Source organism: Eleutherodactylus coqui, chromosome 11, assembly GCF_035609145.1.
Source record: "Eleutherodactylus coqui strain aEleCoq1 chromosome 11, aEleCoq1.hap1, whole genome shotgun sequence".
Lineage (NCBI taxonomy): Eukaryota > Metazoa > Chordata > Amphibia > Anura > Eleutherodactylidae > Eleutherodactylus > Eleutherodactylus coqui.
In genome coordinates, this window is record NC_089847.1 from 115,944,672 (window position 1) to 115,967,391 (window position 22,720).

At 47.3% G+C, this 22,720-nt stretch overlaps 1 protein-coding gene across 4 annotated transcripts in view; it reads right to left on the bottom strand.

Annotated features, from left to right (window-relative positions):
* Nucleotides 1–1,472: 1,472 nt before the first annotated feature.
* Nucleotides 1,473–22,720, bottom strand: part of AGBL2 (AGBL carboxypeptidase 2) — a 52,725-nt gene continuing 31,477 nt past the window's right edge. For 2 of the 4 annotated variants that reach the window (XM_066583299.1, XM_066583298.1), the window contains 11 exons: nucleotides 18,839–18,939; nucleotides 17,989–18,119; nucleotides 16,312–16,378; nucleotides 13,019–13,117; nucleotides 11,302–11,388; nucleotides 9,014–9,080; nucleotides 8,856–8,942; nucleotides 8,533–8,751; nucleotides 4,767–4,821; nucleotides 3,732–3,862; nucleotides 1,473–1,870 (listed from right to left, as the gene is read on the bottom strand). In XM_066583299.1, the coding sequence (XP_066439396.1) occupies nucleotides 1,650–1,870; nucleotides 3,732–3,862; nucleotides 4,767–4,821; nucleotides 8,533–8,751; nucleotides 8,856–8,942; nucleotides 9,014–9,080; nucleotides 11,302–11,388; nucleotides 13,019–13,117; nucleotides 16,312–16,378; nucleotides 17,989–18,119; nucleotides 18,839–18,939 (1,265 nt within the window). In that variant the 3' untranslated portion in view covers nucleotides 1,473–1,649. Of the gene's footprint in view, nucleotides 1,871–3,731; nucleotides 3,863–4,766; nucleotides 4,822–8,532; nucleotides 8,752–8,829; nucleotides 8,943–9,013; nucleotides 9,081–11,301; nucleotides 11,389–13,018; nucleotides 13,118–16,311; nucleotides 16,379–17,988; nucleotides 18,120–18,838; nucleotides 18,940–22,720 lie in introns of those variants that run through there. The other 2 variants (XM_066583300.1, XM_066583301.1) reach the window with 2 other exon arrangements.

The window sequence follows — 22,720 nt, forward strand, 5'->3', positions numbered from 1 at the left end:
AAATAATGAATGTATAGGCACCGACTCCTGACCAGCCCCTCCCGTCATTCCCTGCCTGCTCTGTTTACATGCTACCATTCATATACAGGCTGACCACTGCAGGCAATAATAGGCCTCAGTGGTGCACCGTGGTTGGCTGCAGCACTCTGCTGTATATGGAACATCACTGAGTGCAGCATGTAAGCAGAGCCGGTGGAGACAAGCGCAGATGCAGCGCTGGAGCCGTGGGGGCCACTGGCTGTGTTCTATTTTTTCTATTTGCCTGCTGTATAACGAGAAAAAAAGTATCTGAGAGCCCTTTAACGTTGGTACATCATCACATCAAACTCATTCTGGTGTACAAAGAGGAGACAAACGCATGACACTTTATAGCCATTTATGTACCGATACAAGGCAGGTGCTGTCACTGCAAACTTCTACAATGTATAACACAATGTGCACATGATTGCAGCGGCTTGCGTCCGTTTGTTCACGATGATGGAAATAAAAAACGGAAGGGATTTTATATATTTTTGGGACTGTATAATTTTCCAGCCTGATTGTCAATTAAGCTTATGCAGATTGCCCAAAAACCTTAGAGGGGTGATCTAGTCATGTGTAAGTAAAGCCTAATCACTGTGCGATGAAAATGTAGAATACTTAATGATACACTTTGCATATTCAACTCCTCACCATTTTCAATATGCTTGCTGTTATTGAATAGCAACGTAGTAAACGGGTCAGCGTAGTTAAAGGGGTATTCCGGACTTGTACTATTTATGACCTGTCCTCAGGATAGTTGATCGGCACGGGTCCACGCTCAAGATCCCTGCTGATTGTCTGGCCTGCTGTCAGTGCAGCGAGCTGGACGTCGTCATCGGTGATCAGAGCTAGAAGTGTACTGAGCCTCGTGTGGCGCAGAGTGTAAGCTCTCGCCTATGACCTGAAGGCTGCAAGTTCGATCCCCGCATGATTCAGGTAGCTGGCTCAAGGTTGACTCAGCCTTCCATCCTTCCGAGGTCGGTAAAATGAGAACCCAGCTTGGTGGGGGGGAATAAGTAATTATTACCTGAAAGCGCTGCGGAATAAGTTGGCACTATACAAATACCAAGATTTAATAGGATGCATTGATTTCAGTGAGAGTGAAGCTATCTATTACACTTCCTGCTCTGACCACCGATGCAGATGTCCGACCCGCTGGACGATCAACTGATTGGTGATTTCGAGTGGCGGACTCCCGCTTATTGATGTTCTATCCTGATAAGTCATTAGTGGTAAAAACCCGGAATACCCCTTTAAGAGCTTGGATTCAAGACAAAAGAGATTTGTGCTGCATTTACAGAAAACTGCTTCTACTGATACTGTAACAAACCCTGAGCTGTGAACAGGAAGGTACATAAAGGTTTTCAGCATCTGCACGTAAACAAGAATGTCCAATTCCCTGAAAGAGACCTCTTTAACATGGTGAGGTAATGAAACGCAAAGCATCATAAGAAGCTGCAGAACTTCTTTATACACACTGCAACAGCGGAAGATGAAAGGAGTCCTATTTTATGGGGTCATTTTTCACCAAGAACATGCAGGGATCCCAGACCCCAGGAACAAGGAAACCTGTGGGAATATTTTTTTCTCTTCTGCGCTCTGACTAGTTGATAGAACGCCTCTCCTGGTCACTCATGTAAATGCAGCTCCAGCGCTCCCATAGGAGGGTCTGCTTTCTGTCGTGAGCCGTTTGGCAAATTTGACTTTGTTCCTTTCACGTTGGTAGATGGTAAGTCTTCTGAAGCGCTTGTGGTGAAGGAGTCCGACTTGCCTACACTTGGTAATACAGAGACACTAACCGGGTCTGAAATAGATTTCTTTGGTTTTGACAGGCAGTTTTCCAAATAGTCTGTGAACAAGAAGAAAATGTTGGTGTGATATCCCCCAGCGAAGATTGCGATCCATCAAATCCCTTTTTATAAAAGGGAACATTTCAGGATATTCGCTTCACTTGTAAGGGGGGCTTCATATCTATGGTGGGGGTTTCGGTTTTCTACTCCGGCGAGCAGGAAAGAGAAATTCCCTGATTGAATGGCGCTGAACGGACCGCATTGACTATAATGGGGTCAATTTGCTTTCCGCTCAGCTGCCCAGGCTGTAAGCCAGAAGAAAAAGTACTGCATGCAGCATTTTTCCTTCTGGTATTTTGTGACCGAGGGTCCATCACATGTGAACCTACCCCAATACATCCCAGACATGTTTGTGTAAAACAGAAGAAACTCTTAAACAAGAAACTTACTTTTTTTTTTTTATTGGGCACATGGTGGGCTATTGACCTGGTTTCAAGTCATGGGGTCAGCCGCCGGACCCCCAAGTCATCGTGTCATTCCATAATGCCCACATCTGTCGTCTGCACAAGTGTCTGAGATCTTGAGCTTGCCTCGACAGCAATAGCCTCCAGTGCATGCGCAGTGCTTCAGGGAACTTGAGATGTAGACGCCCCGACTCAATGCGCATGTGTGTTTAGGACCGGATCAGAGGGCAGCGTGGGGTTTCACCGCACCATGCACTGATATCAGCGGCATGAAGAGGCGGACATCTAGGTTACAGAACGTACATTTTTGGAATGACACGGTAGCCCGCCTCTAAGTTGAAACCAGGCCATTCGGGTAACAGGTACTAAAAAATAGACGTTTTCAGGTTCAAGAGCATTCTTCTGATTTACACAAACATACACTATTCTACCAAAAGTATTTGGATACCCCTATCAGTATTGGAAATATGGGTTATGCCGCTGCACCCAAGCGGCCCATCAAGAGGCGCAATTAATCAGTTTATCTACAATGGTGTAAGGAGCGTCATCGGACAGTGGAGCGATGGAAGAACGTACTATGGAGTTACAAATCACACCACTCCATCTTCACATCAGACGGACGTACCTGGGTGTGGAGGATGCTTAGAGAACACTTTTTACCTGAGTGTGTTGTGCCAACAGTTGAGTACAGCGGAGGTTCTGTTATGGTCTGGGGATGGTGTACCTGACATGCCATTGGTTGTAGTGGCGAGAACCATGAACACGGAGGTGTATCCTGACATTCTAAACAATAAGGTGCTGTTGACAATGTGGTAATATTCTGGGAATGGTCGGCCATACTTCCAATCAGACGACGCGCCTTGTCACACATCCAACGTTATTTTACATTGGTTTGGGGATATCTAAATCCTAGTTCATTCCAAAGATGTTCAGGTTGGCTGGACAGAGTCCCAACCTGAACCCTACTGACCATTTTGGCATGAACTGGAATTTGGGTCAGGAAATATGAACAGCATTTATGTTCTTTGAGAGAACTGGCCAGATGTTTGCAGGATGAATGGAGGGAAATACCAGCTGAAGTGTATCAGACATAAGTAGAAAGTATGCCACAGAGAGTATCCGATGTCTATTGATTCTTGCTCCAATTACTTTTGCTAGGATAGTGTATGTCTGTGGTGGATTTTAGAGGAGGTTTTTGTTCCCTTTGAACAAAAACCTGCTGTAAAATCGGCATGGATCCCCACTATGACGGCCACAGCCTGCTATACTTAACCCCCATGTGCCCTGATTTCATACAGAGAATACCACTGCCGGTATACAGTGAAGGAGCCTACAAGCATTACTTCTGGTGGAGAATACTACATTTCACATAGGCACCATATGGCATTATTAGTTTTTGAGATTTTGAAAGATCCACAACAGATATAACGGAGTCATTACAAGAGTGGACATTTACCTGTAGTCACCAGAGCTATCAGTGATCCCTTAGGGGCCCGGCTGTTCCTTCGGACCATAGGGCTGAGGCTCAGCTGCAGATCATTTGTAGATGTTTCTGCATGCTTCTGTCTGTGCACAGTTGATGCAAAGCTAAAAATGTAACATTTACATAGGAAATGCATATTCAGTAATGATAACCATCCCTTGAAGGTGGAGCAAACTCTACAGTTAAAGGGCCACTCTGGCAAAAACATTTTTCTATCCCTGCCCCCCTCACCTGATTGCTTGTCACACTCTGGACGCCTATTATGTATGTTGTAGTCACTGCCATGCAGTGTAGTCCCTTGTGTGATACATGCTTTGCTAACACTCCCATGATGCACCAGCACAGCATCAAATGAGCAGCTAGAGCTAGTACCATCTCTTCCTGCTGGGAGGACACTGCTATTACCATCTGTAATTATTTAAATAATAAACTATGCACCATAAATATACAGTTAGGAGGATAAGCTGTGATCTCCTTCATTATAACTGTGTGACAGGAGCCTCTAATTATCAGCAGTAACTAACAGGAGTGTCTGTGTTTCCCTATGAAGAGTAGTAAAGTTCATCACAGAGGAATAAACATACAGTTTGGAGGATGTGCTGTGATCTTCTTCACTATAACTGTGTCACAGTAGCCTCTAGTAACTAACAGGAATGTCTGTCCTCCCTATGAAGAGCTTGTGTGGTAGGGTCCATCACACAGGAATTATGCTGACTGAGAAACTGACTCATTTGAGAAAACATAAAGCCAAGTAATTCTCAGGTGATCAAAATGAGATGATATGACCCACCTGAGGAGACGGACTCCAAGAAGTTAAGAAGGCAATGAGTGAAAAAAAAAACACATTGGAGAGGTCCTTTAAAGAAAGATTCCGGGTAGGATAGACTTTCAAATAACATCCACTAGTAAGTTTAGTAGAAGTCACGTCTAATAATTACTTGTAAGCCATTCTGACGGTAATCTTTTTAAATGGGTGCCCAACCAGGATATGCCCTGAAGGCGTCTTACCTATATGGCTTTGTTCCCGCAGCCGGTACGAGAGGCCGAGAGGTAAAGGCTTTTTCTGAATGAGAGAAGAATAGATTTAAATTAGAGCGTTAACAGGATTACTAAGTGTTCTATGGTCTATCCAAGGGCTACACGGAGACTTGTGGTCATTTGCAAGTTGCGTTTAAAGGGGTTGTCCCGCGCCGAAACGTTTTTTGTTTTTTTTTTCGGCGCCCGTTTGGCGCGAGACAAACCCGATGCAGGGGTTTAAAAAAAAAAAACGGATAGTACTTACCCGAATCCCCGCGCTCCGGTGACTTCTTACTTACCTTGCGAAGATGGCCGCCGGGATCTTCACCCACGGTGGACCGCAGGTCTTCTCCCATGGTGCACCGTGGGCTCTGTGCGTTCCATTGCCGATTCCAGCCTCCTGATTGGCTGGAATCGGCACACGTGACAGGGCGGAGCTACGAGGAGCAGCTCTCCGGCACGAGCGGCCCCATTCAGAAGGGAGAAGACCGGACTGCGCAAGCGCGTCTAATCGGGCGATTAGACGCTGAAATTAGACGGCACCATGGAGACGAGGACGCTAGCAACGGAACAGGTAAGTGAATAACCTCTGTATGGCTCATAATTAATGCACGATGTACATTACAAAGTGCATTAATATGGCCATACAGAAGTGCTGAACCCCACTTGCTTTCGCGGGACAACCCCTTTAACCCCTTAATGACGCGGCCCCTTTTTCTTTTTCCATTTTGCGTTTTTTCCTCCCCCCTTCAAAAAAATCGTAACTCCTTTATTTATCCATCAACATAACTGTATGAGGGCTTGTTTTTTGCGGGACGAGTTGTATTTTTCAATGGTGCTATTTAATATCCCATATAATGTACTGAAAAACTTTCAAAAAATTCTAAGTAGAGTAAAATGAAAAAAAAAACAAAACGACATTTTGCTATCTTTCAGTGTGTCTTGTTTCTACAGCGCACAAACGGCAACAGAAGCAACATGATAACGTTATTCTATGGGTCAGTGCGATTACTACCATACCAAACTTCTATAGGTTTTTTTTTTTTATTGTACTCCCCAGTGGCCCCCACGGCTCCAGTGCTGTATCTGCGCTTGTCTCCACCGGTTCTGCATGATGTCCTGTAGTTTCTGATAGTACCAATTTGGAATACATACGACTTTTTGATTGCTTTTTATTGCGTTTTTTCTGGGAGACAGGGCAACTAAAAAAGTGCAGTTACTCTGTAAGCCCCAACATACACTATGGAAGGCAATGTAGCATCGCAATCATTGCAACATGTCAGACCTGATGAGCAACCAAATCTAGCCCAAACCTTACTGCTGCTATGTTATGTACGTCTGACAAAGGCCAAGGCTTCACGGCCCTGACCAACAGTCATGATAAAAGAAATGGTCACAAACCGTGCCAAAAGTATCATGGCTTGTCGCAATTTACGAGAACAGTTGTGTAAAAAGCTAATTTTGGAACGTTTTGCAAATTCTTGCACATGCCCACTTCCTCCTCCTTTCCCTTCCCAGAAGTTGTGCAAAGATTACGGCACCACCTGATTTTATCATGACCACAAATCATGAAGTCCATGCCTTAAAGGAGATGTCCCGCGCCGAAACGGGTTTTTTTTTTTTTAAACCCCCCCCCCCGTTCGGCGCGAGACAACCCCGATGCAGGGGTTAAAAAAACAAACAGCACAGCGCTTACCTGAATCCCGGCGGTCCGGCGTCTTCATACTCACCTGCTGAAGATGGCCGCCGGGATCCTCTGCATCCGTGGACCGCAGCTCTTCTGTGCGGTCCACTGCCGATTCCAGCCTCCTGATTGGCTGGAATCGGCACGTGACGGGGCGGAGCTACACGGAGCCCCATAGAGAAGAGGAGAAGACCCGGACTGCGCAAGCGCGGCTAATTTGGCCATCGGAGGGCGAAAATTAGTCGGCACCATGGAGACGAGGACGCCAGCAACGGAGCAGGTAAGTATAAAACTTTTTATAACTTCTGTATGGCTCATAATTAATGCACAATGTACATTACAAAGTGCATTATTATGGCCATACAGAAGTGTATAGACCCACTTGCTGCCTCGGGACATCTTCTTTAACTAATGCTGTAGATGAAATATTGACCATATCAGCGGTATGTGAACAAGATCAAGACAAAAAGCGACAAGGGTTAATGGCTGCTGTGACATTCTCATCGCAGCCACTTACTGTATACACTGTTCTACCAAAAGTAACTGGATGCCTGGGCAAGAATCAAAAGTACTAATTATTTCCATTTACTAATACTTAGTGGGGTTCCTTCGGCCCTAATGACAGTGGATGCTCTGCTTGGCATACTTTCTACTAACGTCCGATACACTTCAACTGGTAGTTCCCTCCATTCATCCTGCAAATGTCTGACAAATTCTTTTTTTTAAAAATGCATCGGCTCATGTTTTGATGCGCAAATGCGCAGTGAATACACAGGTTTTCTGTGTATTCACTGTGTATTTGCTCTAGCCCATTCCCTTCTATGAATGATGTGTAATACGCATTAAAATAGGACGTGCTGCATTTTTTTCAAGCAACCGAAAAATTGCAGATGTGAACGAACCAACTGAAATCTCTGGGTTCTATTGACTGTATGCTCCGCACGTACTATGCTGCACAATTATGCCCGTGTAAATGAGCCCCAAGTATTAAACATATGTAAATAAATACTAATTTAGATCAGGGGCGTAACTAAAGGCTCAGGGGCCCTGATGCAAAACGTGAGCTGGGGCTCCCCCTCTATCTGTATCTGTACCCGTACCCATACCTAAACCATGCTGCACAGAGGCATAACTTGAAGCTCTTGGGCCCCAATGCAAAACCTGTAACGGGGCCCGCAACTATAATGCTTTATTCATAGTTCTGGGCTCCCTATATGGAGAAGAGAGGCCTTATGGGCCCTCCAAGGCTCCTGGGCCCGGGTGCAACCGCATTCCCTGCACCCTCTATAGTTACGCCCCTGATTTAGATTCTTGCTCTGGTGTCCAATTACTTTTGGTAGCAGTCTATACAATGTAACAGAACAATCCACACATTTTGAATAGTGGGGCATAGGGCTCTATCTGCAGCATACATTAGAGATTCTAAATGCATAGTTGGCCAGTAAGGAATGATTCGTATGTCTCCGTCAGCTATCCCAGAATGATTGTTCTGTGGATTCTGTGAAGCTGAGTTGCATTACCAGACACAACCCATTGACAGATGTGGCGCTGTTCCTGGAATGAAGCAGCCATGTTCTTTTAATCCTGTCCTACCCCTTTAGGCCTATATTCCTAAGGCCGGCGGCACACGAAAGGGTCAGATTCGCATGCGAGAGCCCACAGTGGAATCCAGCCCTGTGCCTGGCCGGGGACTGTGCATACCTGTTTAAATCTGTATTGTGAATGGCTGCAGCAAGCCGCCGTCGGACATGCACAGTACAGTTTTTTTTTCTCAAAACTCTTGTTTTTCCCGCGCCGTTGCTAGGTGATGATATGGGCACCCGCAACCTATCCACAATGTCAATTGCGGATGGGCCGCGGGTCGCACAGCTTCCATTAACTTCAATGGAAGCCGTTCACACTGAATTCGGACAAAAATAGAACATGGTGCGATTTAATTTCATGCGAATGTTCTATTTTTGTAATGAATGAGGAATGCCGCGGATGGATAATGATCGCGGATTCCGCAATTCAAATACAGTCGTGTGCCACCAGCCTAACTGCGAGACTTTCTTGACCAGTAGTTGTGCGTACCTCGTTTCAGAACATGATCAGATACGTTGCTTCGGACATTGTTGTAATCGAGCATGGCGTGGAAAGGCGGAGGGTGCTGTTTGATAGGAGAGGAGTCTTGGGATAAGCTACCTCGCTGGATGACCGTGATAATGAGAGGAAGACGATTTCCACCAGCAGGTTCGCGGGACTTCAAGGTGGCATGACGAGGACAGACATGCTCAAACGAAGAGAAGTCTCCTGAAGGACAAGAATTTTGGCATTTTTGTATTCCGTTATTACCTATATTTTGGCGACCCTACGAGACCTCGCAGGTACCTGGTACTTATGGGCAGCTGACTCACCAACGAAGGAGGTTGGGAGTCTGTTGATCAGCAGGGGCTTCACAGAGACGGACTCTGGCTTGCGGGCGTAGGTCAAGATGGGCTTTTCTAGGAAAGGTACAAGTGAACGTGTTATTTGAAGATGCTTTCTTGAGGAGTCACTTTCTGTTTTCTCTTACCTGCCACTTGCAGTGTAGGTGTCTGCACCACATCAGGTTGGAATAAGGGGCTTTCATGGGACTTTGTCTACAAAAAGGAAATATTATAAGGTAAGCTTAAAGGCCAGCGACACCTTTGGGGGCATGGGTTTTGGACTGACAATCCTTTTTTTCCATAGGGTTTGATTAAGCATCTTGCATCGTTTGTCTTCTGCAGCTTCTACATATCACTGTATATAGACACTGCAGTCTAAGGGTAGTCTTACACGGGCGATAGGCCGAACAATTACTCAAACAAGCGATTTTGACCAATTGTCATCCCGTGTGAAAACGGGACCGGAGAGGGTACTGTGGGAGAAGTCGCTAGTCACTTTGTTTCAGCTCACTGAAACAAAGCGACTAATGAGCGGCTTTTCACTGCTGCTTCACTGTGAATGGAGGTGAGTGGAAGCGATCTTCAGCGCACTCCACCTCCATTTACAGAATGGCTATTGGTCCTTACGAAAGTGCAGGAGTGATAATTGTTGGGACAGTTGTCGGGCACTCATACACCCGATAGTTGCCCTGTGTAAAAGGAACCTAAGTCTCAGTAGGAGATCCGTCAGTGAGGCTGGACTGACAGCTTAGTTTTCCTCTGCTCTTTCTTCTCCTGCCCCTTCTTACTATCTGTTTTTGACCAGAGGAAAGTTTATCTCAAATTAGCTGCTAAAAAGTGTAGGAGAGAAGAGATAAGGACTGAAAACCGAGCCACCAGTTCAGCCTCACTGACTGATCTCCTGCTGAGACTTAAGGCCCATTTACATGCAAAGATAATCTTTCAAATGACTGAAAGATTTTGCAATCTATTTGCATAAAGTGTTAATGGCCATTAACACTTTATCATCTTCATTTGAATGTAAAAGGGCCATCAGGAGCTGTTTGCAGAGTCCAGCGTGTGATTAATCATGTATTGTTCTGCTCACGGTTGCTGGCAAATTACCATGTTATCTACCGACTCCCGTGGAGATAACAGCATGTTGTCTATTGAGAGATACTATTCTTAGGGATTTCCAGACTCCCCCGACAGACCAACGATGGACAGAATGAGCTGTGATGGAAAAAAAAGGACCAAAAAAATGAAAATTATCTGCATGTGTAAACCGAAATTGTTTAAAAGCAAACAACTTGGTCATTGTTCACTCGCTCCAACGATTAATTGCTCCAGGTAGAAGGACCTTTCAAATAGCTTTACACAGGACAACTATTGGCCTTAAAAAAAAACAAAAAAAAACAAAACGCTCAAACCGAGCGAGAACTCATTCAGTAATCACTTCATTTCAGCCCACTGAAATAGAGCAACTAGAGAGCAAGTTCTCCCTCGGGGGAAACAGGCAGCCGTTCATCTTTGAAGGACAGCCTGTTTACAGTGAATGGAGGTGGCCGGAAGAGATCTCCGGATGCTCCGCCTCCAATCACTGAACGAATAGCGCTCCAGTATGAAAGTACAGGAGTGATAAGTCTTGAGACAACTCTAGGCTGCTCATGCGGTTGACAGTTTTCCCATGTAAAGTCACCCTCAGACTGCAGTGTCTCTATAGAGTGATATGCAGAAGCTGCAGAAGACAAACAGTGAAATATTCCTAATCCAACCCCATTATAAAAATGACTGCCAACCCAAATGACATGCATTTAAATTAAAAAAAAAGTGCCCCCCCCCCCTCCTCCTCCAAAGGTGTCCATAGTCCTTAATATTTATATAAAATAATGTAATGACATATTAATGAAATATACCTAGGAGAAAATACATCCTGTACACCATGTAACCAGTGCAGACCCCAGCCCCTTCCTGGGGAACAGCTGTTGCTCTGATCCCAATAGTCAACATGCGGTAGGTCACCGATGGGGGTCAGTCCAACACCAGACCCTATATTGTGCCGGAATGACCTTCATCTCATTGGTTAAGTCTAAGAAGTTCTGCAGGATTAGACAAAAGAAGTCTGCAATGTCTCAAGGAACGGTAGAACTCTTCTCTTGTCTGTTTTGGCATTACATCTCTGCACCATTTATGTGAATAGGGCTGAGCTGCAATACCAGGTACAGCCCATTGACAAGAGTGGTGCCGTTTCTGGAGAAAGAAGACTTTTCTAAACCTGGATAAGCCTGGAGTATTTTCAGAAGCTGGAATCCCTTTAGCATGAAAGGCGAAATATGGTGGATCCCTACCTAAAGTGATGACAAAGAAGGCCAGCATGTAGAGGTGCTCCTTGTAGGCAATATGGGGAGAGGACCAAAGTACATGATAGACATCTACGAGCTGCCTGATTACTCACCTTGTGTTTTCTTTTCTCTACATCCACTTTGCCAGAAGTTTTTGAGGGTGTGGATTTGGCCGTTTGGCTAGATGGCTCGGTGATGTCCTATGAGAATGGAAAGAGACAAGGGGTTCTTAAAACATGGCAAAAAGAACGGGACGCCAGATATGTAAGTCACCTGAGAAACTACTGCCTTCTCTCTTATTATGTTGGCACATGGCGTCAGAAGCGGATGGTGGCGGTATGGCACTAGAGTTTCAACTTCCCTCTGCTATGTGATAAATGTTGTTGCTGTGCAGCAGAGGGGCAGTTTGACCAAATGCGTCTGACTACGAAATGCAGAGCATCTCAATCAGCTCATCCGCAAGAATCGGTGGACCATCATTTCCAAATCAGTGAAGCCATCACTGATATTCAGCTCCTTACACTGCCGTAGTGCACACATGAGCTGATCGAGACGCCCTTTATTTCATGGTGGGCATGGCCATCCTTAACGTGGCTTCTCCTTCACGTCACTGTCGCTACTTTTGAAATGCATTACCCACCGCCTCCCAGCGCTAACGTCCACTGCTTGTGCTCTATAAAAGTTCAGAAAGCGTCAATGGGTGGAGGAATTCAAGGACACATCTTTGTTTTATACGCACTTTCATGTCAGATGCAATTTGCCAGACTGACCCTCTGCTGCCATCTGTCAAAATGTACAACATATGAGCAAGTAGGTTCAAACTCTATTGCCAAACTGCCAACGCCCACTTCTGACGTCGTGTGCCAACACAATGTGATAGGAGGCATTAGATTCGGAGTGACCCACGTGCAATAATTATGTCATTTAGTGTTGATTTTGAGGTCAAGGTATTTAGATTATGAGCCCCACTGAGGACAGGACCGTAAGTGAGACCGATATATATGTTGGAGCTATATAAGCAAGAGATAAATTGATGGCTTCCTTAAACCCTAGGTATGTCCTGGGTGCGCGGGGTTTGTATGGAGCAGGATTGGGCACGGCGCCCACTCCATACACGGCCAATATAAGCAATCTGACAGTTGACAGCCACGATCAACATTCATGTCGATCGGGGCTCTCAACCCTTTAAATACCCCTGTCAATGGCATTTAAATGCCCCGATCAGTGTTCAGTTGTCCTGAACAGCCCCCCTCGCAATGACGTTCAGTTGTTAGGGCAACCCAGAGTCTTCTGATGGCCTTCAGGGCTGTCATGTATTTTGGCCTATTAAAACGGGCCTGTGGCTTGTCTTAATAAAATACCTGAAGAAATACCTTATATTGCAATACTAAAGTATTGCAGTATGTGGTAAGCGATCAAACAATAGCAAGTTCAAGCCCCCTATAGGGACTAAAAAAAAAATTGTGAAAAAAAAGTTTTTTATATTATTATAAAAAAAAGAAAGGATATTAAAAGTAACAAAAATCACTTTCCTGTATTTATAAAAGAAGAATCAAAACATTTTTGGTATGGCCACGCCTGATCTAGTTAAATAACGCATTATTTATTCCACAAGGTGAATGTTGTGAGAAAAATACACAACACCAGAACTGCACTTTTTTTGGGGGGGCACTCAGTCTCCAAGAAAAAAAAATGTATAAAAAGGAATCAAAAAGTCATAGGTACTCCAAAATGGGATAAATAGAAAGTACAGGTTATCCTGCAATAAACAGACCCTCAAATAATCCCATCGACGGAAAGATGAAAAAACGAGAGAAAAAAGATTTTTACCGTATTGTCACGTGACTTTGGCTTGTGTTTGGAACTGCGTTTCTGATACATGTGGTTCCTTTCCTTACGAGACCGCAATCGTTTTTTCTTCTGGCAAAACTGAAAAGGAGGAATTTAAGCAGGTTACTTTCAATGAATGCAAAACCTTTGTAAGTAAATGGATGATATAGGTCAACACTCACAAAGTGATAATAAAGTGAGAAAAGATAGCGTTCCTGACTCACGTCACAGGCTTCTCACTAGCCAAGCCAGAAACTTACTGCACATTGGTGAGGGGTAAACACCCCGAAACAGCTGTCTGTGCATGGTATTCTGGCTTGGCTTTCAATTCCCAGTCATTGTTACAGGGCTTGTATAAAGAGTCTAACATTGACTTGCAGGAATGCTGCCTTCCAATAGGTGGAGCTGCAGAGGTATTGTTCCATCTCCCTTATTTGAATAAATCACCAGGATTATCTCTCCGCAGGACCCTCCTATATTTTTCATTTCCAGCTTGCATTAGCTGTCAGCAGAATACAAATGCCATTCAGGGCAGCCAATATTTAGTCAATGTGGACTGTAGGCATAGGCTGTCATATACTGATGACTATATATATATATATACTGAAGCTATAGGAAAGTCTTAAGACATGAAACTAAGGCCTCATGTCCATGGGCTTAAAATCCGCAGCGTTTCTCCCGCACGCGGATCCGCGCCCCATAGGGATGCACTGGACACCCGCAGGTAGTTAAATACCTACGGATGTCATTTTTCCTGTCAGGCGTGGATCCGCATGCGGGGAAAAAAATTGACATGCTCCATTTTCGTGAGGGTCTCCTGCGGGGACGGCTCCTGCAAGCTTCTATTGAAGCCTATGGAAGCCGTCCGGATCCGCGGGAGACCCGTACTAGAATTAAACTCACCTGCTCCGGGCGATGCAGTTCTTCCCTTCTTCGCGGCCGGATCTTCTTTCTTCGGCCTGGCGGATGTACCTGGCGCATGCGTGAGGCGCGCCGCCGGCATGCCGAGCACACCCACTGGGCCGAAGAAAGAAGATCCGGCCACGAAGGAAGGAAGATCCACAGGAGAGGTGAGTTTATTCTGATTTTTAGGCCTCATGTCCGCGGGGCAGGAGGGACCCGCCACGGATTCTACATTAAGAATCCGCGGCGGGCCTAATTTTCCCCGTGGACATGAGGCCCAAGTTGTCACCAAAACAACTTATTAAATGCTTTATAAGAAAGACTCTGGCACTCTTAAATGAAAGAACTTCAACGCTCCTTTCAGAGACCCCGCTGGCAACGCAGTTTCACTACCTGAATGACCCCAGTACATGGATATGAAAATGGACCCCCTACCACAGTCACTACACCCCTGAACCTTTTTTTGTGGCAAAATAAAAAAACACTTGTACCCACCTAGCGCCAAGTTTCTCGGCTCACTTCTAGGTTCAGCAGTCACATGCCTGTCGAAGCACATGACTGCTGCGGCCAATCCATGTCCTCAATAGGTACTGAGACCAATGACTAGCTGCAGCGGTCACGTGCTGAACCCAGAAATAAACGGACACCAGTGTGGTGGCGACACACATTAGGCGAGTATAGTTTTTCTTAACAATATCTGCATCCAGAGGACATGAATATAGTTGGATCTGGTGCCGCTGCCAGGAGAATCTCTGCAAATGCACCAGACTGCTTCCCATGGCCACCTCTCTCCCAAAGACTGCTCCCCTTTACCTCCTCCCTTCAGACCCTCCAACATATGGTCTCCGATCTCCTCTCCGCAGCATGTGCATGCAAATGTTTGCAACAAATCTGTCTCATGCAAATTCATGCTAAGGCTGGCTCCACACGGGCGAGAAAATCACGCAATTTTCGCGTGCTTCGATGGTCAGTAAAACAGCAGATTATGAAACCAATGATTTACAATGGTTTCATTCCCATCTGCGATGTTTTCACTGATGCGATGTTGAAGAGGGTAAAAAAATCGTGGCTTGCTCTATTTTTCTGCGATGTGCGATTTTTAAAATCTCCCATGTATTCCTATGGAGGCTTCTTTTTAATCGCATCGCAACACTGCAAACATGCATTGCAATGCGATTTTAACATTACAAGGTCCCATTGACTTCTATGATAAAAACAATCACGCACTTTTATCGCAAGTGGCAACAATGCGAGATTATCCTCCAAAAAAAGCATCGCTGACGTTCACAAATCGCAGGGAGTTAAGATGCGATTTTCATGCGGCAAAATCGCAATCACCCATGTGGAATTAGCCTAATTGGTTGCACAGTAAGCGTGCATTCACACGAACGTATATCGGCTCGGTTTTCACGCCGAGCCGATATACGTCGTCCTCATCTGCAGGGGGGGAGGATGGAAGAGCCAGGAGCAGGAACTGAGCTCCCGCCCCCTCTCTGCCTCCTCTCCACCCCTCTGCACTATTTGCAATGAAAGGAGGCGGGGCTAGGTTCTGAGAATTAGCCCCACCCCCGTCCCGCCTCTCCCCATTGCAAATAGTGCAGAGGGGCGGAGAGGAGGCAGAGAGGGGGCGGGAGCTCAGTTCCTGCTCCTGGCTCTTCCATCCTCCCGCCCCCTACACATGAGAACGAAGTATATCGGCTCGGCGTGAAAACCAAGCCGATATATATTCATGTGAATGCACCCTCAGATATAGGATAGGTGGCACTGGAGACAATTGTCTTCCTTCTGGAGGAGAACTAATTTGCATCATATGGATATTCCTATGGTGCACTCACATTGCAGGAAAAACATCTGGCAGCCAGACCTTTTATTACTTTTCATTTGCTGGGCAGTAAAGCCCCATTTACACGCAACGATTATCGCTCAAAATTCGTCCAAACGACGGCTTTTGAGCGATAGCCGTTGCGTGTAAATGCACGCCCATCGTGCACTTACCTCGCTCTCTTCGTTCATCGCTGACTTCAAGTCAGCATAAAATCCTAGTCCCTGATAAGAGGGATCGCATGCTGTGTTCTCAGCGGGCAGCGCTAATAGCATTGTATGCAGCTGACAGCCCGCGGCAGAACAAAACAGATGTAGTTAGAGAACAGACCACCTGCTGTTCTCGAAATACATGCAAATGAAGCTTGTTAGCTGTTTATGGGCTGATTAGCTCATTAGTCACTAATGCAAAATGATCGCTGAAAACGGTCAGGTTCAGACGAATTTTGAGCATTCATCTTTGCGTGTAAATGGGGCTTAAGGGTGTATTCACAAGAAGCCACAATATGACCAAAAGATGTGAATACGCTTTAACGGAGTTGCAGTTCATCCTAAAACATAGTGCTCACCTTACTGGCCATATGCAGTAAATGTGCAGGAAGTCCATCTGATTCAGAACTATTAGATCCACTGGTGCTGTAGGTTGGCAGAGAGAAATTAATATCATTATAGACTCCTTTTTGGACAAGTCAGCACTATTGAAGAGACTGATTCAGACATTCTAAGTAACATATTCCTATTTAGTAATCTACATCTACACAGTACAATGAAGCAACTAATTAAATGAACACCTACACTGACATGCCAAAAATCATGGGACAGAGTAATATCACGTAGGACTCCCTCTACCCTGGAAAAGTGCAGCAACTCGACCTTGCATCAATTCCACAAGAAGGATGTCTGCAGGGATATTCAGCTATGCCGTCTGGATAGCCGCCTACCGCTACATGGTATTTGTAGGTGCAGGATCTCAGGTGCGAATGGACGTCTCCACCACAACCCATAAATGCTTGATCGGGCTCATGTCTGGAGAACGTTCCTTGAACCAATTTTAGACAACTGGAATCCGATGGCACAGTGCACTATCCTGCTTTAGTATTCCATCACTTTGGGCGTTCATGAAGGGCTGCAAATATTCACCAGGCAATGAAATGTAGCAAGCACCTGTCGGTGATGTGTTTAGGTGGACCAGTGGACCCAACCCATGTCATGAGAACACCCAACACCAGTATGGAGCCACCACCAGCCTACACAGTGCCTTATTGACAACTGAGTTCCATGGCTTTACGGGTCTGCGCCACACACAAACCCCCCCAAAACAATTGGTATTCTGACTATTTGGACTATGCCACATATTACCAGTCCTCTAGGGTCCAGTTACAACCAATCGAGTCCAGGTGAGGCGCTGCGTCCAGTGCTGTGGGGCTAACAGACATATTCTGGTTGGTCTTCTGCTACCATATCCCATGAAAGGTAAAGAACGTTGCACTGACCAGCGGGATACGTGTCTTGCATTGAATGTAGTTGTGATTTCTGCCGGAGTCACTTCTCTGTTCGCATGGACAATACTAGCCAGACTCTACCAGTCGCGATCATTAAGCACCCATGGGCGGCCATTGCACTGTCCACGGTGGGTGGTAATGCCTTCTATGACGTATTCCCGGTACACACGTGACACTGTGTATCGATGAATGCTAAAGTCTCGCACAACTACAGAAATGTAATGTCCCATAAGACTGGCACCCACTATCATCCTCGTTCTAACCCCAATAATTCATGTCACATTGCCATGACCACATGTTCAACCTCACACACAGGGTTAAACCTCACAAACTAAACAGGTGTGGGAGTTTGTAAGCTATCAACTTCATAATCAGTTTACACACTGCTATCCCATGACTTTTGGCATGTCGGTGTATATCCCAAGTTACACTATGAATGTTTTAGGATAAAAAAAACCAGTTCTCCAAATTTTAAGTTTGAATCACCTTCCTGCCCCCCACAATATCTATTTGTGATCAGATCACTCATAAATTCTTGACTTGCATTGAAGCTACATTCTCCAACCTGCGCCTTTTCGGCTGTGGTGGAGACGCAGCTCCCGGCAGGTCTTTACAGCCACAGGCTTACAGGGTATGATGGAAGTTGTAGTTTCACCACAGCTGGAGAGCCACATGTTGGTGAATATTACAGAAAAGCTGATCTAGTCTTGAGAGCTTGCAATCTAGAAGGGTGTGTGTACTCACCTTGACTCAATGTCTGATAATGAGATGTCGCTCAAATTCACATTTGAATCAAGATCTCTTCCAAGACGTTTCAATTTCTCTTTAATCTCCTCCTGAACAAGAGTATGGACCTCGGACAAGCAGACCTCGAACTAGAGGAGAGTAGATATTCCCAGGACATAACTCATCAACAACAATGTATTGGCGCAAGACTGGTTTCTAAAGGGGTTTTCCAAAATATTTTTTTTTCAAATGTAACCCCTTCTCCAACCCAACCTAAACCTTAAATGTCCAGTGGTCATCAGAGCTGTAAATGTACCCATTCTGTTCTCCAGTATGAAGTAATGTGACTCGTTATCTCATCAGGTCTTCTGGCCTCAGTGACGACCTGTATACAGGTCACATGGCCTAATACTGGCGAAGCCAAAGCCAGTATACAGACGTCACCGGTGGGCCGGAAACCAATTGCCGTTTCCGCTTGTGGATGAAAATTCATAGCATGCCCCATTTAACTGCGGTTCCCGCATGGACGGCTTCCATTGACATTGTGGACGGGCCGCGGATTCCGCGGGAAGAGCAGGAGAAAAAAAATTTTGTACCGAGTATGTGCGCCGGCACACCGGACGACACTTCCGCACACATCCGCAGTACAGAACTTCAAGACATGGACAGGTATGCAGGGTCGCCGGCAGTGGGTATGGGCAGATTCCATGCAGAATCCGTGCATGCCCATGGACATGAGGCTTAAGGAGACGTCATCAATAGTATTTTCCCAGGAATACCTCTCTAAGGCACAGACCGTCTTCAGCAGTAAGGGGTTAATAGATCTTCAGGTAATCTGTAACTATGTTGTATTTTCCTGTGATCCTACCTTACTGTTGTCGGGATCGCAGTAATCCAGCAGTGTGTCGCAGAAGTGGTGGCCCATCGACTTGAGGTCTCCTGTTGTAAAATGAGTGCCCTTCCTGTCTCCTGTAATATTATTACAAACAATTATAAAATAAGGCAGAATTATTAAAAACCAACCAGTCAGACAAAGCAGGATTTGAACCGGAGGCACCGGTGTCTCAGGAAGAAGCTTTTCCTACCGAGCTATTGGTGACCCTAGATAGCTCCTTTGCTGAACCTATTGGACAAGTTGCTTACCTCTTACTAGCCTCCCAACTCTAGACTTCCGAATTCTGGCCCTCGAACTTCCTCCTTGCCAGATTACTGTTCTTCCTGCCTCTAGTCTAGGTTGTTACTACTGTTGTTGCCATAGGGTGGCGTTACACGGGACAACGACCATCCTGAATAGTCTCTTGATAGAGCGAATGTAAGCTGCGGTGGTTCCGCGTAAACACACCCACCAACGGGTGAGGAGCGAGAATCCGCTCACTAGTTGCTACTGCAGTTGCTTTATTTCCGCTCGCCTAAAAAAGTAGTCGCTAGTTGATCAGTAATCGTCTGATGTAAACAGGCAATCCTTGTCTTTCAGAGACCGTAAAATTGAAAAAGTGAACAACAATCGCTCTGCGCAAAAGCTCACATACAACAGTCATTTCGTAACGAGCGTTTTGAGCGACTGACTATGTAGACGATAGTTGTCCAGTGCAAAGTCACCCTAAGGGCCCTCTTACACAGGACAACCTGTCGGGCGCATATGCCCAGCAGGTCATCCCAGAGATGATCGTTCCTGTGCTTTTACACAGGAACAAGTATCGCTGACTAAATGCAGGCGGAACGGGCCGGGGATCGTTCCGGCCCACCCATCTCCATTCATGGTAAACAGGCAGTTGTTCATAAGTGAGCAACTGCCTGTTAATACAGTGTTACGGCACTCTGCCCCCCGAGCGCCAGTTGGGGTGCCCTGATCTCCTGCACCCCACTGTCCCTGCCTACTTGCCTCGGCCCTGGCTAACCCCAGGCGGACAACTGGGCGGCAGTCCCTGCACTGGCTAGGGACCTGGCGACTGCCTAGCTGGAACTACTAACAGGGGACAGAGTGCCGACAGAAGAGGCAGGTGTAACAAACCAACAAAACTTACAAGTACAAGCAGGGCTGGAGATGGAGCTCACAGGCAGATAGACAGGACCCGAATAGCAACTAGTGCTGACTGGGACAGACCAGACTAGGGGCTAACAGGACCAACAGAAACAGGCTGAGAAAGGATAGCAGGGCTGACAGACAACTAGTGACTGGCTGAGGTAAACTGCAGACAGACTGACTAGCTGAAAGCAGAACCAATAACTGGCAGTGAGCTCACATCACTGCCAGTCTCTTAACCACAAGGTTCCGCCCCCGGGCGGAGAGTGGAAGGAGGCAACTCCACCCACTGCTGTATAAGACGAACGGAGGAGTGCGGGCGGCACCCTACGGGTGGACACGCCCATGCCGCCGCCCACCGGCCGTCCCAAGCTGCTGGGATAACCTCGACACAGGGCTCCAGGCTGCTGGAGCCGACGCCGGAGCGACGCGCGCCGACTGCGGGATCCCGTGCCGCGCTGTATGGTAACATTACCCCCCCTCTGACGGGGGACCTCCGGGCCCCCGGAAACTCGACCAGGCTTATCCAGGAGGCGGCTGCGAAAACGCTGTACCAACCCGAGAATGTGACCCACCTGGGCGGTCACCATGGGCTGATCCTCAGGTCCATGACTTCGGTAGTCTGTGGCTGCCCCATTTCCTTCAGGGCCAGCCGTTGACATATCGTCATGTTTCAGGTCGTCTTCCGAGTCAATGTCCAACCATTCACCACTGTCTTTTGACCCATCCTCGCTACCAATGACGCTGCCTTCAAAATCTGAGGCATCTCCAACTTTAAAATCACTGTCATCTGAGCTATCATACTCCAAAAAACTCTTCCGGGCCCCCAAATATTGTAAGGTTCCTGTAGCCCGGCGAGAATCCAGGATCTCCTGGGCCTCGTATTCAACTTCATCACGGACCGGGGTGGGCGGCGGGGGACCGGAGGTGGGCATCACCGAAGGGACAACAGGTTTCGACACAGACTTATGGAACCCCCTGCGACCCCTCCTTTTGCGATTTCCAGAGGACCGGTACCCCTTCTGTCCCGCCCTGTACGGCTCAACCACCGACAGACTCTCCTCACAACGCAACTGCATACGAGACCCCACCCCTTTCTTCCGTCCCCCCTGCAGGGCATCGGTGGCGACATCAGCAGCAGGGCAGGCGGACGGGGTGTGAAGGTAGGTGGGACCTCGGGGACTGAGTGCGGTCTCGACTGAGCAGGGAGGATGGCTATGGCAGAACGGGCCCCACTGGGTTAGCTCCCCAGTGGCCCAATCGAATTGGGGGTTATGCAACGCCAGCCACGGCATCCCTAGTACCATGTCTACCGACATTTTCTCCATCACCAGGAATGATAGACCTTCCGAATGGCGACCCCCCACAGTGAGTTGTAACACTGGGGTCCTCCATCGTACCAAGCCCGAAGCCAGAGGAGTAGCATCAATGCTAGCAAAACGAATTGGCGTCTTCAGCGCCAAAAATTCCGCCCTCAGGGGCTCAACAAGACGCATGCTTACCAGGTTAGCGGCTGCTCCGGAATCAATAAATGCCTGCCCTAGGCGGGAGAAGTTCCGGAATCTAACCTGGCAGGGTATTAGAAGTCTAGGACGTACCTGTCAGAACCGGCAACTCTCGGGGCCTCCGTGCCCGCACCACCGGTCCGGCCACCCGGGGTACAGGAGCGCGGCGCAGAGGTACCCCGGTTCTTGTGATCTCCCCGGGCCGCTGTAATACTGGTCGCCGCCGGGTTGCTAGGGAGGCAGCTGGTGCTTCTAGTCGCTTGACTACCAGGCTGGCTTCCCTAGTAACTGTCTGTGCAGTGAGACTGGGGGCGTGCCCCCAGCACCGCCCTGATTAGCCCTGCTGCTGTCAGGCTCCCCGCCCCAATCAGCTTCTGGGGCGGGAGCGCTGACAGCATTTAAATAGGTGTGTTTTCCTCTCAGGCCTTGCCAGTGTTAGTTTGGTTCTCCAGCTGCACCCGCGTTTATCCTGACTGCTCTTGTGACCTCGGCTTTTCTGACACCTGCTTTTGGACTTGACTACGTTTTTGCCTGACCCCTCCGTACTGCGTACCCTCTTGTTGCCTACCCGGATTGTCTGACCATTCTACCGTTGCTTGTCTCAGTGTCTGTTTGTCTCCCGTGTCCCGCTTCCCTAGTGAGGGTAGGGACCGTCGCCCAGTTGTCGCCCTGGGGGTTAGCCCAGGGGGGCAAGTAGGCAGGGACAGGGGTTGCGGGATATCTCAGGGAACCCCATATCCCGGACACTGTCCTGACAGTAACACTGGCCGAACTAAGGTCAGACCCTTGCATCCGCCCGGCAACTTTGAGCCCCTCGATGGAGGCCGTGGCGGCTGTAGCGAACCAGGTCCAGGTCCTTACGACCCTTGCCCAGGACCTAACAGCCCGCTTGCAGCCACGGGAACAAGTGGCAGCTGCAGGTCCCATGCAGCCCTCGTCCGCTCCAGGAACGATGTCAGAACCTCGAGCCACGCTTCCGGATTGCTTCTCCGGAGAGAGAGATCAGTTTTTTGCATTTAGAGAGAGCTGCAAGCTCTACTTTGATCTCCGCCCCCACTCCTCTGGTACTGAATACCAGAAAGTGGGAATCGTAATTACCCGCCTGAGGGGAGAGCCCCAAAATTGGGCTTTCTCGCTACCAGCTGGCTCTCCAGCCCGACTATCCCTTGACGCCTTTTTTTCCGCCCTGGGTCAAATTTATGACGAACCCGACCGGGCGGGC